Below are 18394 nucleotides of genomic sequence, written 5' to 3' on the forward strand. Positions count from 1 at the left end.
TCATAGGACTACCTCTTCATAGGCTATCCCCTCCTCAGTCTATCACGAATGCTGTTGCCAGACTCCTCTACCTTGCCAACCGCTCAGTGTCTGCCACCCCTCTCCGCCAATTTCTACACTGGCTTACGATCGCCCAGCGAATTAAATTCATATTACTAACAACAACATACAAAGCCATTCACAACTCTGCCCCCAGCTGCAACACCAATCTTATCTTCAAATATCTTCAGGGAAGCCTATCGTGCCTCCAACTAATCTCTTATTACTTTCATCAGCACACCTCCCACAGTTACAATCTTTTGTACCACTTGCTCCACCCCATTAGAATTGTAAGCTCTTCTGAGCAGGAACCTATTGTATTTTAACTTGTAAATCCTGTATAATAATAATAATACGGGGGCTGCTGAAACAGCCAATACAAACAAAGATGAATGAATGCTTGCAGGAAAGACAGAGGTTATGGTAATTGCACATTTTATTTATTCAATGTAAAATACAAATATAAAACATTTGAATTCAACATGTAAAATGCTCTCATACAGATCTCTGAAAACATTATTTTAGACATTTTCTACATTAACCTTACAGCAAGACCCAGATACCTAAAAACGGTCAGGGTGTGACAGTCCATTCAAGGGGAGGGCAACATTGTCTTCTAGCACGAATTCTCAACGTGCTAGATCTTTGAGACCGCAATGTATAAATTATGGACAGAGAAAAATGACATCACAAATGTGATTATAGAGTTACAGTTTTCAAAGAGAGCTCATTTGTGCCACAGAGCAAAAAACTGGACACTACAGTAACAGCTTAGGTTTCATAAAAGCTCAAGTGTAAGAAATAAAAACTTGCATTAAAACCAATAAAAACACTACATGAACCATACAAGCCACTTTTTCTTTAGCGGTCAGCAAACAAAAATACAAACAAGATCTCTATTCCAGGGATATTCTGGAGTAAGCATAGATATGGATCATTAAAGAAAACCTATTAGGCATTTAAACTAAAAGTTATGTCTTTACCCAGTGGAAGCAGCCAGTTAAGGTCTGCCGGATCTATCGCTAAAGTAAACACCAATACTTAAAGTACAACTAAAGGTAAAACTTTTGTTTTAGTTTTGGATAGAGTGGAGAGGGATTAGAACCCCTGGCAGTTTTTATTGCTGCCAGTGCCCCTATTAGTGAGATTCCTCTCTATTTGTGCTGTTTACTGTTATCATTGAAAGTAAAAGCATATCCCAAATTTTGTGTTGTTCCCAGAAAAGTTAGAGGGGAAATCTTCCAATGGGGACACTAGTTCTGGTGACCTGGGGGTCCCCAAGAAATTCCCTTAATTTGCAGGGATTTCCTCTCACTTTCTGTTTAGCTACAGGACAGGAAGTGAAGAAAAATCTCTGCAATTGGACATCAATGATGAAAAAAAAATTTGACGGGTTATAACCCTCCCTTACTCTATCCAAAAAAGAAAAGGTTTTGCCTATAATTGTGCTTTAAATGTGCATTTTTCTTCAATCTTTAATGTGAACCTTCAAAATGTTCAGCAATTGCCTTAACAGACCCCTCGCCGATCCTTGAAATTACTTTCTTCTTTAGCAGATCCTGGGGACTTGTTAATCCAGTGCAAAAAAAGCTGTGATAAACAGTAGAGTACCTGCTACCTGCCACAGTTCAGAGTGTGAAACTCTGCCTGTCAGCACAACCAAAACCATGGTGTGCATGGTGGAATATGGCATTTCATATGTCTTAGATTATTTGGGGGGGTGTGACAACAGGTGAGTGTTTCCTCATAACAGGCCTACTTTATTTAACCTATACAGTATAATGGCCATGGCTCTGTGTGTATGAAACTACCAAGTTGTCCGGGGCTTCCGTTTGCATAGCTCAGTAACAACGGGACCTGATTTGAAGTGTCTTGCAATTTGCAACACCTCATTTATATCCATTTCTCTAAAACATCACTATAGCAGCTTGCAGCCCCTATAACATCAAATATCCTGGACCATTTCATAACATGCAGTGGTACTCGGAAACCTTCCTTTTCCCTGTTAAGACTCATCCACCTTTCCCCAAGTGCAGAAACTTCACCTTCATTACATTTGTCTTTATCAGATTTCTTGGAAAATGGGGAATCTGTAGCTTTTTAAGGCCTTGTTTACACAATGTGCATTTTTCTTCACTTGTATCTGCAAGGGCACAAAAGAAACACTTGTTTTCTATGTGCCCTGTTTACACTACAACACTGGTGTCGTGTATTTTTTTCTTTCTGTGTAAAGCACATCGATCAGCTATGACATTATGACCACTGAGAGGTAAAGTGAATAACATTGATTATCTTGTTACAATGGCATCTGAAAGGCAGTGGGATATAGTAGGCAGAGAGTGAACATGTTGTACCTGAAGTTAATATGTTGAAAGCAGAAAAAACGGGCAAATATAAGGATTTGAGTGACTTTGACAAGAGCCAAATTGTAATGGCTAGATGACAGGGTCAGAGCAACTCCAAAGCTGCAGCTTTTGTGGGATGTTCCTGGTCTGCAGTGGTCATGACTTAACAAAAGGGTCCAGGGAAGGAAAACTGGCAAACCAGTGACAGGGTCACGAGCGGCCAAGGTTCATTGATGTATGTGGGGAATGAAGGCTGGCCCATATAGTTTGATCCAATATAAGAGGTTACTATAGCTCAAGTTGATGAAAAAGGTAATTCTGGTTCCAATAGGCGTCAGAACACACAGTGCATTGTAGTTTGTTGTGTGTGGGGCTGCATAGCTGCAGACCGGTGGTCAGGGTTCCCATGTAACCCATATCCACAGCCTAAAGTGCCTACAATTGGCACATGAGCACCAGAACTGGACCACAGAAGGATGGGAGAATGTGACTGAGTCTGATGAATTCAAGAATGGTTTGAGGAACACAATGATGTGTATGAGGTCTTGACTGGCCTCCAAATTTCCCAGATCTCAATCCAATGGAGCATCTGCTGGCTATGCTGGGAAAATAAGTCTGATCCACTGAGGCCCTTACCTTGCAACATACAGGACCTAAAGGAGCTCTTACTGATGGCTTGGTACCAGACCACAGCATACCTTCAGAAGTCTAGTGAATTCCATGCCTCGATGGGTTATTTTGTGGGGAGATAATGTTATTGCTAATCAGTGTATGCATTGTTCTGTACAGAAAAAAATATTCACATGCCATCAACATTGTGCTGTGACCAGGGCACATTAGAAAAATGCAGGTCCCAGCACATGGTGTGAAGAAGCCCAAAACATTCCACGCAAGTCAAATCTGCATGTTTTTTGCTATCAGTTTTTATTCACATGGGGTATGAATGAAGACTTATGAACTTTAACCCATCTTGCAGGGTTTTTTTTTCTAAAATCTGAGTTTTATGATTGCAGATTTTACCTTCACTTAGATTTGCAGGAACTGAATACAGATTTTTATTCAGTTTCTACATCTTGTCCAAAATTCCTCCCAGCACTGGTGCCAAGGCATTATTTTATTAACTGACTGGACTGTAGATTTGAACATGGCCAAATGCCAGTTTACGTTCATTATGACGCGATTTCAGCACTGTGAGAAAGAAATGGATTACCAGAAGCTTAAGTGTACTGAGTGCTCATTGGGTATTGGAGCTGTGTGAAAAGCCCCACACCCTGAAGCCTGTACATAACTGTTCAGTTAAATGCAGTGAATCTCTATGGGACTAATTTTCATGGGTCATGGGTATAAGGATGACAGTACCCCAGGCATTGTATAGAGCAGGTAGGGATTGGTACTGTTATTTACAATACTTTTTTGTTCCTGCAGGTAAGAATTCTAGGCACTTAGTGGATTTCTATTTTTATGGATGTCTATTTAAATACCAATAATAGAATATAAAACTTTCAGTGCACCCACCTAAATGTCACACAGCATTCTATCATGCACTTCATAGTCATTGTATAGAAGCCAAGCTCTCCTTTTCCACTCAGTTCCTCTAACACAGAAGGTTGGAACCTAACGCAGGGGTCTCCAAATTTTCGAAACCAGCCTTTCTCAACCTTTTCAACACAGAGGAACCCTTGAAATAGTTCTCCGATCTCAGGGAACCCCTGTTAAAAATCAGAAATCTAGAACTCATGATACATTAGTGTGATGGTCAGTGGAAAGAATGGTCCTTACACTTGTGGTCCTTGGGAAGAATTACCTCCTTACAGATAGTTAAAAAGATCAATGGTGTCAGTGGGAACTTATCTGAGAAGCAGAAATTTCCCAATGCTGAAGGAACCTCTAGCAACCTCTGGAGGAACCCTGGTTGAGAATCACTGTTCTAAACAAAGGGCCAGTTTATTGTCCTTCAGACTTAGGAGGGCCGAACTGTGGCCAACGGGAGTGGAAATTTTCCTGGCATCAGTGGGAGTAAACATTACCACATTTGGGATTAGGGGGAGGAATAGTGCTCCATCATTTTGTATCATTAGGGGGTATAGTGCCCCATTGTTGATGTCAGTTGGCAGAATAGTATCTTGTATCAGTGAAAGGAATAGTGCTCCTGGGGCCAGGTAAAGGCAATCATAGGGCTGCAGTTTGGAGACCCCTGGCCTAGAGGAAAAGTAGACCGGTTTTCCCAACAACAAACTATATGTTCACATAGAAGCGGGCACTGCAGCTGTGCCCTAACCTCCCTACTGACTGACTTATTTGTCTGCAATAGACTCCAGCTGACACTCTGAAACCACCCCTCTCTTCTTTTCCTGTGCTAGCAATAACAACAGCAGAACCAAAAGGTATGACATTTTCTGGAAAAATTTCACAAATTCATCTGCTTGAATGTTATAGGAAATGTTACATTAGTGCAGTAATATTTTGCTTAGCTGACCTTGTCATGCAGAAGTTCAACTTTAAGAGCACATGTGACATTTTTCAAAAGCATTTAATTAAGGTAGGCTTGGTAGTCATTCTGTCAGTTTGTGGTTATTCTAAAAAATCCATCTGTTATCTCTTCTCGAATATTTTGTTTAGTGAATATAGGTTTTGCTTTGTGTAAATTATTGCTTGTGACCAGCAGATGGCAGTAAAGCCATACCTGTGAGTAATTCCTAGGCAGAACAGGGTCATCATGTTCTAGGTACCAATGCATTCCAGAATTTCCATCGAATAGATTTATGGAAAAAAAAAGTCCTTTACTCAGCTGGTGTAACAGAAATTAATTTCATAATATACCGATTAATACAATATTCATCCAACAATTAATATGTAAAACTTTAGTTCTCATAAATAGACCAAAAACTTACCAACGGGTAACAAATAAAATCAGAACAAACTCAAGCTTGAAGTCTTCCCCTTTCAAAGGGGGCATTAGCACAATACAGCACAACTGTGCTGCCTCCCCTGGCAGCTGAGGGGACCAATATATACACAGATTGTGTTTTTCACAGTATAAAGAATAATTCAGTCATCTTCCATATACTTCTCCAGTTCTCTAAGTTTCTTCACAAAATCTTGTGCTTCTTTGTCCATCCTTCCATCCAACATCTTCAATATTGACTTCACTGAACAAGAAAAAAACAAAACGTATTATGATATATTACAACTTGCTTAAAGAGAACCTCTCTTTTACATGCAAGGGGTAGAAGAAGGCAGTAAGTGTAAGATACCAGTTGTTCCAGTAGTAGCTTACAAATGGCTGTAGGTTCTTCCCATATGACAGTGCTTTTGTTTGGGTCAGATCTGTCACATAGAATGTCACAAGCTTCTCCAGATTTGGGTAAAAATGTTTTTGTTGCTGCTGGAGATATATTATATTTTATTTATATTTAACCGCTTCGCGACCACCCCATGCACATACCGCACCAGGCGGACGCTCTGTGCCAGATCACGAACCTACAGCCATTTGTAAGCTAGTACGTGATCTGACACTTCCGGGTCTGGGGCACGCGCCACCGGCATCTCGCCCCTGCTGTGATTGGACACAACAGGAGCCAATCAGAGGGTCAGATGGAATCTATGTCCACCAGGACCCACCGATTGTTCGGGAGAAAGGCAGAACAGCAGTCTACCTATGTAAACGAGGCAGATCGCCATTCTGGGAGAGGGAAATGTACTGATCCTGTGTTCCTGCTAAGTAGGATAACAGATCTTTATATTACCCGCCCCAGTCAAAGCACATTCCCCACAGATAGTAATCACTCCCAGGTAACACATTTAAACCCTTTGATAGTCTTTGATGTTAACCCCTTCCCTGCCAGTGTCATTAGTACAGTGACCGTGCAGATTTTTTTTTAACACTGATTACTGTATCGTGTCACTAGTCCCCAAAGAATGTCAGCAAGGTGTCCAATTTGTCTGTCGCAATATCGCAGTCCCACTATAAGTCAATGATTGCCACCATTACTAGTAAAAAATAATAATAAAATAAATAAAAAAACTTATAGTTTGTGGACACCATACATTTTGCACAAATCAGTCAATATACATGTATTGGGATTTTTTTTTACCAAAAAAATATGTGGCAGAATACATATTGGCCTAAATTGATGAATAAATTAGATTTTTTTTTTTTTTAATTATTGGGTATGTTTTATAGCAGAAAAGTAAAAAAAGATTTTTTTTTAAAAAATTTTTTTCAGATTTGTCAGTAATTTTTTGTATATAGTGCAAAAAATAAAAACTGCAGAGGTTATCAAATACCACCAAAATAAAGCTCTATTTGTGAGGAAAAAAGGGCATACATTTTATTTGGGTACAGCATTGCATGCCAGTGCAACTGTCAGTTAAAACGACGCAGTCGATATCGCAAACAAAATAAAAATGGCCTGGTCATGAAGGGGAGCTGAAGTGGTTTTGGATAGAGTAGTGAATGGTTAAAGCCCCCCTCAATTCTTTTGCCATCCGTGTAACAGACTATTAATATAACTTCACTGCCACAGAGCTTTACAGCTGCATGGTACATAAGAATTAATAGACAAAAAAAAAGATTTTCACTTGTCTGGGATTTCCAAAAACACCATTGTTTAAATGTGATACAGGACTTGGACAGTAATGGACACACTTATTTCTAAAAATAAAAGAAAAACCTTATTTCACTAGTCCAACCACTTTTCAGCTACAGTGCCTTGAAAAAGTATTCACACCCCTTAAAAATCTCCCACATTTTGTCATGTTACACCCAAAAACATAAATGTATTTTATTGGGATTTTATGTGATAGACCAACACAAAGTGGCACATCATTGTGAAGTGGAAGGAAAATGATAAATGGTTTTCAATTTTTTTTACAAATAAATATGTGAAAAATTTGGTGTGCATTTGTATTCAGCCCCCGTGAGTCAATACTTTGTAGAACCACCTATCGCTGCAATTACAGCTGCAAGTTTTTTTGGGGGATGTCTCTACCACCTTTGCACATCTAGAGAGTGATATTTTTGCCCATTCTTCTCTATGAACAGCGATTTTCAAGTCTTGCCACAGATTCTCAAATGGATTTAGGTCTGGACTGTGACTGGGCCATTCTAACACATGACTATACTTTGATCTAAACCATTCTATTGTAGCTCTGGCTTTATATTTAGGGTCATTGTCCTGCTGGAAGGTGAACCTCCGCCCCACTCTTGAATCTTTTGCAGACTCCAACAGGTTTTCTTCTAAGATTGCCCTGTATTTGGCTCCATCCATCTTCCCATCAATTCTGGCCAGCTTCCCTGTCCCTGCTGACTAAAAGCATCCCCACAACATGATACTGCCATCACCATGTTTTACAGTGGGGATGGTGTACTCAGGGTGATGTGCGGTGTTAGTTTTCTGCCACACATAGTGTTTTGCTTTTAGGCCGAAAACTTCAATTTTGGTCTCATCTGACCAGAGCACCTTCTTCCCTGTGTTTGCCGCGTCCCCCACATGGCTTCTGGCAAACTGCAAATGGGACTTCGTATGGCTTTCTTTCAACAATGGCTTCCTTCTTGCCACTCTTCCATAAAGGCCAGATTTGTGGAGTGCACGACTAATAGTTGTCCTGTGGACAGATTCTCCCACCTGAGATGTGGATCTCTGCAGCTCCTCCAGAGTTACCATGGACCTCTTGGTTGCTTCTCTGATTAATGCTCTCCTTGCCCAGCCTGTCAGTTAAGGTGGACGGCCAACTCTTGGTGGGTTTGCATTTATGTCATACTCTTTCAGTGCTCTATGAGATGTTCAAAGCTTGGAATATTTTTTAATAACCTAACCCTGCTTTAAACGTCTCCACAACTTTATCCCTGACCTGTCTGGTGTGTTCCTTGGCCTTCATGATGCTGTTTGTTCACTACGGTTCTCTAACAAACTTACGAGGGCTTCACAGAACAGCTGTATTTATACACAGATTAAATTACACACAGGTGGACTCTATTTACTAATTAGGTGACTTCTGAAGGCAATTGGTTCCACTAGATTTTAGTTAGGGGTATCATAGTAAAGGGGGCTGAATACAAATGCATGCCACACTTTTCGCATATTTATTTGTAAAAAATGTTAAACTATTTCTCATTTTCCTTTCCCTTCACAATTATGCGCCACTTTGTTTTGGTCTCTCACATAAAATCCCAAAAATACATTTACGTTTTTGGTTGTAACATGACAAAATGTGGAAATTTTTTATTGGTATGAATACTTTTGCAAGGCACTGTATGTGCAAGGTTTTCCTTCTTTTCCCTAACTAACCAGATAACAATATGTACACACCAAGGTCAAAAATACAGGTTGCCTGTTGACACAATGGGGTTAATTTAATAAAAAGCTGGTGAATACAAATTCTGGTGCAGTTCTGCATAGAAACCCGCTTCCAATTTTTTTTGTCAAAGCTTAAAGTGGAAGTAAACCCTGATAGGTTTTACTTCCTCTTTTGCTCACTGCAAAGCCTGCAAATGAAAAGCATAATGGGCAAGTATGCATCGCATACTAGCCCATTATGTGCCACTTACCTGCAAAAGAATCCAGCCATGTCCCCTGTGTAGGCAGCGTCCATCTTCTGGCCCCTCTTCCTTCCAGGCCATGGACTCCAGCTCTGTGATTCGCAAGAGCCATGTGACGTCACTACCGCGCATGCGCACAGGAGCCGCGATGAACGGCACAGGCTAGGGAAGAAACTGCACTTTGTTTTGTTCCTTCTCCGCGCACGCGCCGTGGGAATTTTTGGTGGACTACAAGTGAAATATCTCCTAAACAGCGCACGTTTAGGAGATATTTCCACTACCTATAGGTAAGCCTTATTCTAGGCTTACCTATATGTAGAAGTCCAAAAAGTGGGCTTACACACACTTTAATTGAACAAGCTGAAGTTAGAACCCGATTGGCTACCATGCACATCTGCACCAAATTGTGCACAGTAAATCAACCGCAATAGGACTTAAGAGGAAATCTCCTCTTTTATAAAGTTGTCACTGGAATAAGTGTCTCCATTGGATGTTTCTCTTCTGCTCCTGTTCTAAATACATCTCCAAAATGTTCCACAATTCCAGGTCTGAAAGACAAACGGGGTGAATCTCCCCCATGGGGGCACTGACAACAATACAAACCAGAGGCTCTAAACCTTCACTATTCTATTCAAAAGGAAAGATGACGTTTTTTTGGCTTTGGATACACTTTAGGATAAGATCAAATCATGTTGGTATGGACAAAAAATAGAATAATGGTACTATTTTTGTTAAGGTTTGCAGTCGCAAAAATGGCTGAATGACATTGTTTATTTGATACTCAAGCAAAAAGTGAAAATCCAGTGTCCAATATACTGATTAGGTGCTGGGTTTTAACTAGGAAAAACATAAAAATATGCAGCAAAATGCACCTAAAGGCAGCGCTGTTATAATGCTGTACTATATAGTCCTATATATGCCTTGACTGCTTTTCTCTGAAACTGCTACTGGGAACTTCAACTGTACTTTATAGTCAATTTTTATCTTTATGATTAAATTACCAATTGCACTCAGCTTTTCTAGCTACCGTATCTCTAAAAAACACAATTAAAGAAGAACCCAGTGGTTATGATGCTTACCATTGGCTTTAGGTCTTGTTAACTTCAATACAGTTGGTTGGACATTTTTTACACCACCAGTGATGTGTGGTCGGTTCAGCCCATAGATGACATTCATAGGGAGGACAGCCTCGCCGGCAAAGTCGTTTGTGGACAACCAGTCATGATCCATTACTGTAAAGACGATGCAGGCAGCTTTTCTCCGGCACTGCTCCGATGACACTGAGCTATGACAGGGGATATTAGAAGTACTAGATCAGTCTCTCTGCAATAAGCAACAGAATTACAGAGGGTCATAAAGAAGATCTCATCTTGTTGCCCATCAGGCAGGTTCTTCCTTTCCTTATTTCAGAGAACTATTGAAGAATGACAGAATCTGATCAGTTGCTTTGGACTATGAGAACAGTTCACCTTCAAACTTTTTAATGGAATTTGGTCAGGATAAAAATATGGCAGCTTACTTGATATCAAGTTCCACAGAGAGTATACAGCTACCTTTTCAATGTTCCTGCACTGTTCTGATCCTTAGTTTTATCTCAGAAAAATCCAACTACTCCTAAATTGAAATTTGCATATAGCTATGCAAATCCTCATGTGACAATAATTGGCATGGTCATTGGACAGACGCCAAGCACTGCATGAAAGGAAGTGTGTGGGGGATGGGATGGCGCTGCCATGTTTTTAGCCATTCCCAAAAATACAAATTGTTTACAAGCTCTGGTCTGGTGATCTGGGTGGCTTGTGAGTAAGAGCAAAGTCAGTATTAACTTCTAGTAGTGCTATCAAACACCGGTCAAGGCAAAGTACTGGTTTGTTAGTCCCTTCCACTACACAGAATTTTAACTTTTAGTTGGTGTATAGCAACAGACTCTAAGGATGGATTTCAGATCGTTACTTAGCTATACGTTTACCTTTTAGGGTCAGTGATGCCAATATACAGGTTACTGAAAAAGATAGGGTTGTGCATCACACTCCCCTGAATAGGAGTCAATATTATTCACTGCATCCTATAATCTGCATATTTCCAGATTATTACTTTCAAATATAATAAAGTATTTCATATTAAGAAAGTTGATAAACTACTCACAAATAAAACAACTCATCGTAGACTGGATGTAAAGTCTTGGCTTTAACTTGAGTGCGCTGACCTTTCACCAGAGGGAAGATGTGATGAGGACAGAGCTCAATGATAACAAATGGGTCACTGAGACCTAAAAAAAAAACATAGTACAAGCTTTGTAAATAAAAAATTGAATTTTGTCTTACCTGTAAAATCCTTTTCTTGGAGAACATAACAGGACAGAGGCTCTTTAAGTCTTAGATCACTGGGTCATGCAGCTGTCTAGGACAGCCCTATACAAAACCTTCCCACTCCCACTAAACCTCAGTTTTTTAGCAAACAATAATAGGAGTGGTTTATAAGAAACAAAGAGGGGGGGGGGGGGTGCTCATGTCCTATAATATACTCAAAAAAGGAGTTTACAGGAAAGAAGAAAATACTGTTTTCTGAAAAAAACATTAAAGAACACTTTCACTTTTAGACCAGGGATCTCCATACTTTTTAAACAATGGGCCAATTTACTGTGCCTCAGATTTTAGGGGCGCCAGTGGGAGTAGAAAATGCAAGTGTCAGTGAGATTAAATAATGTCTCTGGGTTGATGGTCATTGGGGGTAAAAAAATTACATAGCACCTCTGGTTAGCAGGAGGAGGAACTGTGCCCAATCGTTGATATCAGTAAGTGGAATAGTGCCCCATCATTGGTGTCAATGGAAGGAATAATGTCTCATCATTGATATCAGTGAGAGGAATAGTGCCCCGTCATTGATGTCAGTAGGAGGAATAGTGCCCCGTCATTTATGTCAGTAGGAGGGAATAGTGCTCCATCACTGGTAGTGGGAGGAATAGGTTCCCCAACATTGATATCAGTCAGAGGAATAGTGCCCCATCATTGGTGTCAGTGGAAGGAACAGTGCCCCATCATTGGTGTCAGTGGGAAGAATAGTGCCCCATCATTGGTATCAGTGGGAGGAATAGTGCCCCATTGAAAGAATGTGTCACTGGATTTGGCAGGTGGATTTGGACCTTGAGACCTCAGAAAAAAAGAAACCGGCTCTTACTAGCTTACAAGCTTTTGCCTTTTTCTACTCCCCCTCCCCCCAAACACACACACACACACACACACACACACACTTCCTTGATATGTACTAGTGTTCCCCTTCAAAGGGCATCCACAGATGCTTTTTGCAAGGAAGTTTCAAAGGCTAACTTTTGATCTAGAGGGTCCCCCTCTTGTGTACTGAAAGAATGCCCATTTTGAATATCTGCAAAGTGAATCTGCTAGGCCATCAACAAAATAGTGTAAGGCCATGGGTATGAAATCTAGTTGTTGGAGGATAGACGGATCCATCATTATGGATCCAAGGTCCTGAACCATGGATTTGGACCAGACTGCTTGTGGTCCCTGCGGTCTAAGGTCTCCAAGAGGGCTGCAAGCCTACCCATTACATTAGAGATAGCCCCAGAATGTGCTATAGAGGTCTCAGAGAAGGATAGTTACTAGGGACAATCGTTTTGCCTGCTGTGCCATTATCCTGTTCTCTTTGTATTGCTTCATTTGTGTGAAATTCCTGCTGTTCCTGCCAAGTTCCTCTGCTTTCCTAATACAAACTGACCAATCTAGGCATGGGAGCACACCATGGTCAGTTCTCTACCTGTGGTGGGAACTCAGTATGTTCTCCAATGATCAGACTTGTCCTGACACACCCCTGCTGCATAGCCATTCACTGGGAAGCTCAGTGTGATGCTGCTTTTCCTCCCCCCAGCTCTTATGCAGCTGAGAACAGAGGTAATGTAATCACTTATAAAAAAAAAGAAGGGGGACATGGAATTTATATATGTTTTTTAATATCTACAGTTGGGCTCATAAGTTTACATACCCTGGTAGAATTTATGATTTCTTGGCCATTTTTGCAGAGAATATGAACAATAATACAAAAACTTTTCTTTCACTCACGGTTAGTGTTTGGCTGAAGCCATTTATTATAAATTAAGTGTGTTTACTCTTTTTAAAACACAATGGCAACAGAAACTACCCAAATTATCCTGATCAAAATTTTACATACCCCAGTTCTTAATACCATGTATTGCCCCCTTTAACATCAATGACAGCTTGAAGTCTTTTGTGGTATTTGTGGATGAGGCTTTATCTTTTCAGATGGTAAAGCTGCCAATTCCTCTTGGCAAAAAGCCTCCAGTTCCTGTAAATTCTTGGGTTGTCTTGCATGAACTGCACATTTGAGGTCTCCCCAGTGTGGCTCAATGATATTGAGGTCAGGAGACTGAGATGGCCACTCCAGAACCTTCATTTTATTCTGCTGTAGCCAATGACAGGTCGCCTTGGCCTTGTGTTTTGAATCATTGTCATGTTGGAATGTCCAAATACGTCCCATGCGCAGCTTCCTGGCTGATGAATGCAAATGTTCCTCCAGTATTTTTTGATAACATACCGCATTCATCTTGCCATCAATTTTGACCAAATTTCGTGTGCCTTTGTAGCCCACACATCCCCAGAACAGTGATTCACCTTCGTGTTTCACAGTAGGAATGGTGTACCTTTCATCATAGGCCTTGTTGATTCCTCTCCAAATGTAGCATTTATAGTTGTAGCTCAATTGAATCTCATCACTCCAAATTACTTTGTGCCAGATGGATTGAGGCTGGTCTCTGTGCTGTTTGGCATATTGTAAGCAGGATACTTTGTGGCATTTGCGTAGTAATGGCTTTCTTCTGGAGACTCGATCATGCAGCTCATCTTTCTTCAAGTGCCTTCCTATTGTGCATCTTGAAACAGTATTTCACCTCAAGTTATTTGTGGGTTTTTCTTTATATCCTGAACAATTTTCCTGGCAGTTGTGGCTGAAATTTTATTTGGTCTACCTGACCGTGGTTTTTATTTCAACAGAACCCCTAATTTTCCACTTCTTGATTCGAGTTTGAACACTTTTCCCGCAGATCCTATGACAATTCTTTTGCTTTCCCCATGACTCAGAATCCAGAAACTTCAATGCCGCACTAAATGCAAGATGGAAGGGTCTGTCAGGAGTCCAGAAACTCATTGACCTTTAATACACACACACACACACACACACACACACACTAATTACAAGCAAACAGATCACAGATGAGGATGGTTACCTTTAATAGCCATTCAATCCCATTTGTGTCAACTTGTGTGCATGTTATCAGGCCAAAATCACCAGGGTGTGTAAACTTTTGATCAGGGTCATTTGGGTAGTTTGGTTTGTCATTATGATTTAAAAAGAGTAAACGTGGTTGATTGATAATAAATGGCTTCAGCCAAAAACTAACCACGAGTGAAAGAAATGTTTGTGTTATCATTCATATTCTCTGAAAAATTGCCAAGAAATCATAAATTCTGCCAGGGTATGTAAACTTATGAGCACAACGGTATACAAAAATGTTTTCCATTTAATTTCTATTTTAAACTGAATGGGTTGTTTGACAAGGCGATCCTTTACAATAACTTTAAATCACTTAAGGGAAATAGTCATTCCCTGACTCTTATGCAGTCAACTGTATAACAAACATATTTTATTACCGTATTTGCCGGCGTATAAGGCGGCTGGGCAGATAAGACGACCCCCTAATCTTCCATTTTAAATGTTGGATTTGTGCTATACTTGCCGTATAAGACGACCCCCTTCTGACCAGTCTGTCAGCCTGCTGGATGTGCGGTAATGCTGTATATTCAGTAGCGCTTTGTGTAACAGTTAACACTGTCTCACAGTATACATACAGTATACCGCGCTAAGCCAATCACAGCGAGCGATGTATTCTATTAATGAATACAAAGCCTGCTCGGATTGGCAGGGGCTGTAACATCATCAGCCCGCGCCTCTGACTCTCAAAGCCAATCAGAGCAGGCTACCGTATGTAGCCTGCTCGGATTGGCAGATGTGGTTACTCCAATCCGAGAAGGCTTTGTATTCACTAATAGAATACATCGCTTGCCAGGATTGGCTCAGCGGTGTATACAGTATTACCGCACATTCAGTAAGCAGCCAGAGGGATGCTATGCAGCGGGCGGCTTGCATACAAGACGGCTTTGCTTTATACCCGGCGTATAAGACGACCCCCGCTTTTTGGCTGTTTTCTTTTAGGCTAGGTTCACACTATTGCGATGCGGGAACGCCGCGAATCCGCGGCGTTTTCCCGCATCGCATACCTCCCGCCGGCAGTTCACACTGCCCTATGCGGACGGCTGGGGGTGTCAATGTTATGTTAATGACACCCCCAGATCCGTCGGCATATCGCAGTGCGATCTGCCGACTCGCACAGGAATCGGATCGCATGGTGTGAACCCCCATGCGATCCGATTCCGTTGCGGACCCAAAAAAGGGTCCTGTGCGAGTTTGCTGCGGGACAGCTGCGAGTTCAGCCATACTATCTGTATGGCTGAACTCGCAGTGCTACGGAGATCGGATGTGATTTGCTGTGCGAATCACATCCGGATCTCCCCCCGCAGCAGTGTGAACCCAGCCTTAGTGTAAAAGGTCGTCTTATACGCCGGAAAATATGGTACTTATAAAGAAAGTATGAAGACACAAAACACAAGTTAAATGCTATTAAATCCAGATTACTCCCAAGATAATCCTCAGGAAATTTATAAATACATCCTAGAATATTTATCAATATATCAAAGCACTTGTACCAAATAGATTACATATACATAACAAGGATATACTGATCATATAGCAATAGTGGCGGTACTCTCCCAAAATAACAGCAGTTCCTACAATAGCTCTCTAAATGAAATAATCAGAAATACTGTATGCTAGGTCATCCACTTCTTCCATGAAAAATATGTAATCTGTCAAAAAGAGAAAGGCCACATATTCCCTTTAACAGGGATCACCGAGACAACATGTAAATAGTAGCATCATCCAATCTCCAGGTGGATTGAACCTGTCATTGGTAGTACACAGATGTCCACATGCAGACTTTTACAAGGACCACTGAGACCGTTTATAAATGGCTAATATTGTTGGCACAGCATCACCCAGTCTCCAGATGGATTAAACCTGTCATTGATAGTACACAGATGTCCACATGCAGACTTCTACAGGGACCATCAAGACTTTATATGCATGGCTTAGATGTCACCCAAGAGCCCACTGAGCAGATGACCAAAGCAGAGAAAAATATAAAATAGTCTAATCACTCAAACAGAAATTCAAATGGTAAAGGCTTTATACCAAGTATAAAGGCAAAAGCCCATCCATCATAAAGGAGTATGGAGAGCACCACCACTGGATCAAATGGGAGAAACACTGACTTTTGACCAGTTTCATTAATGACCCAACTTCCTCAGAGACTGCTCAGCCCACAATGCTGCACCACATCCCTAAAATCTCGATCAGGTGCCTAAAGGTGAATGGTACACCAAGCATGGCTCCAGCCCCCTTTTTTCTCTGCCAGAGTATTCTATTTTATCTTCCAGGCCCTCCCGCCAGGGTTGGGAGATACAATAGAATACCCTGGCATGGTGGTGAGAACAAAGGTACGGCAACGAGAGGGGCTGGAAGAGGCAATATAATACCTTCTCCCTTTAGGTACCATCTTTGTCACCTGTTTATCTATATTTTACACAGTGTCCCAACTTTTTAGGATTTGGGGTTGTACATTTGAACTTCCGTGGAAGCCAAACAAAGATGGATGTGTTTACAGTAGTGGTGTCAGGGACTAGAAGCGGCATGCACATGCGCAGTATGCCCGATGGGAAGGAGGCTGGGCAGGTGCAGCAGTTCTTCTGGCCCAAACCCCGGCAGCTTGAGGAAAAAAGGGTGCCAAATTTAAAAGGTGGGTTGACTGAACTGCTCTCCTGGTGGGCATACCCCTCTAAGGGGTCTTCAGAGACTGGGTTCCACCGGAGATGGACTTTTAGAGCATCCTGCAGCTGACTCATCATGTTGCATTGGCTGCTAAAGTGAGCACCAAAAGTATGGTCCTGTGCCCTTAGCAACATTTCAGGCTGGCCTTTACGGTCCCCCAAGGCTCAGCTAAAGAATTACCTGCTGCTATATACCAGCAAATTAATCTTACTAGGTGAAAATCTTAAATAAAAGTGAAAAAAAAAAAAAGAGCAGAAAGAGAAATAACAAAGGAGTTTGCTTCTCTCAGCAGAAAACTAATGCTTGCTGGAAGTGGTAGGTCTTATATAGGGCTGTTCCTACAGCTTTTGTTTGTCAGTGTCCAATCACCTGAAGGCAGCTGCAAAACCCAGTGGTCTAAGAACTTCTAAGAACTTTTAAAGAACCTCTGTCCAGTAATGTATTATTAAGAAACAATGATTTGCTTGTCCGATTTAGGGCTTAGAGGTTATAGAGCAGATGCTACATATCTGGCAACCCCTTGAAATGGACCTAAACTTAAACATAAAGCTATCTTTAAACATCTTGCTGGGTTGCCTAACTTTTTTGGTATTCCGAAAACCATGGGCTGCATTAATTGAAGCCAAGCATGAATTACATAGCAAAGGCTTTGTTTACCCCATGGCATATCCAGCATGACTGCAAGTACTTGACAATTGGAGAGTACATTTTTCCAACACTCCTGAACATGTCATGGACTGGCTTTGCACTAAATAGCAACCTAAGAAGATTTTGCTTCACATGACTCCTTGATAAAATTGCTACACCCTACAACTATTTTACTCTTGTTACTCGGTGAGTGAGACCATGTTTCTAAGTTGCTACAGGAAATCCCCTGCTCAGGAATTGTCTTTGCGGAATAATATCTCCTGGGCTTCTTCTGATTGTCATCTTCATCCTAGGACTGTTCCCCTAAAGATCAGTGGCTTCTGGTAGGCTCTTTTTGTTTACTCTACAGACTATAATTGCTTTGGAACTTTCCCTTCCTGTCTATTGTCATAGGATGCTAGGTGAACTTTATCCTCTCCATCTCAGTCACAAAGAGAAATTTAACCTTTTATAAATGTCCATAGGTCATGTGGGATCTACATGTATATTAAACACCTGGACCCATTGCAATTCCTTACGGTTTACACTTTCTTAACCCTTGTTGTGCCTAACATTTTTATTGCAGGTTGATGAGAAAAAGAAAACCATAAGAAATTGCACGGGTCTTATAGTTTTCTGCTTTAATGTGAAAGGCCATTAGATGGGAGAATTGCATCTCAAAATGCTCAGATGGTTATATCAATGGTTCTAATGTAAACTTGGTTATTGTGCACCAGTCACACTTTGTACACACTAATGGCCTTTGCTGTGCCAAATTACTTACATATATATATATATATATATATATATATATATATATATATATATTTATGTGGGTAATATCCTGTTGGTATACTCAGGTATTTCTACC

The 18394-nt window shown here is 40.9% G+C and overlaps 1 protein-coding gene across 1 annotated transcript in view; it reads right to left on the reverse strand.

The window, feature by feature from the left end:
* Positions 1-457: 457 nt before the first annotated feature.
* The window catches only part of BAIAP3 (BAI1 associated protein 3), a 554780-nt gene continuing 536843 nt past the window's right edge, over positions 458-18394 (reverse strand). The window contains exons 32-34 of the mRNA XM_077449095.1: positions 11071-11194; positions 10005-10210; positions 458-5533 (exon numbers count right to left, since the gene is read on the reverse strand). Coding sequence (XP_077305221.1) covers positions 5433-5533; positions 10005-10210; positions 11071-11194 — 431 coding nt within the window. The 3' untranslated portion in view covers positions 458-5432. The remainder of the gene's footprint in view (positions 5534-10004; positions 10211-11070; positions 11195-18394) is intronic.

The sequence above is a fragment of the Lithobates pipiens genome, unplaced genomic scaffold, assembly GCF_037356315.1.
Source record: "Lithobates pipiens isolate NorthernLeopardFrog02 unplaced genomic scaffold, aLitPip1_a1.2 Scaffold_22, whole genome shotgun sequence".
In the NCBI taxonomy this organism is placed as follows: Eukaryota; Metazoa; Chordata; class Amphibia; order Anura; family Ranidae; genus Lithobates; species Lithobates pipiens.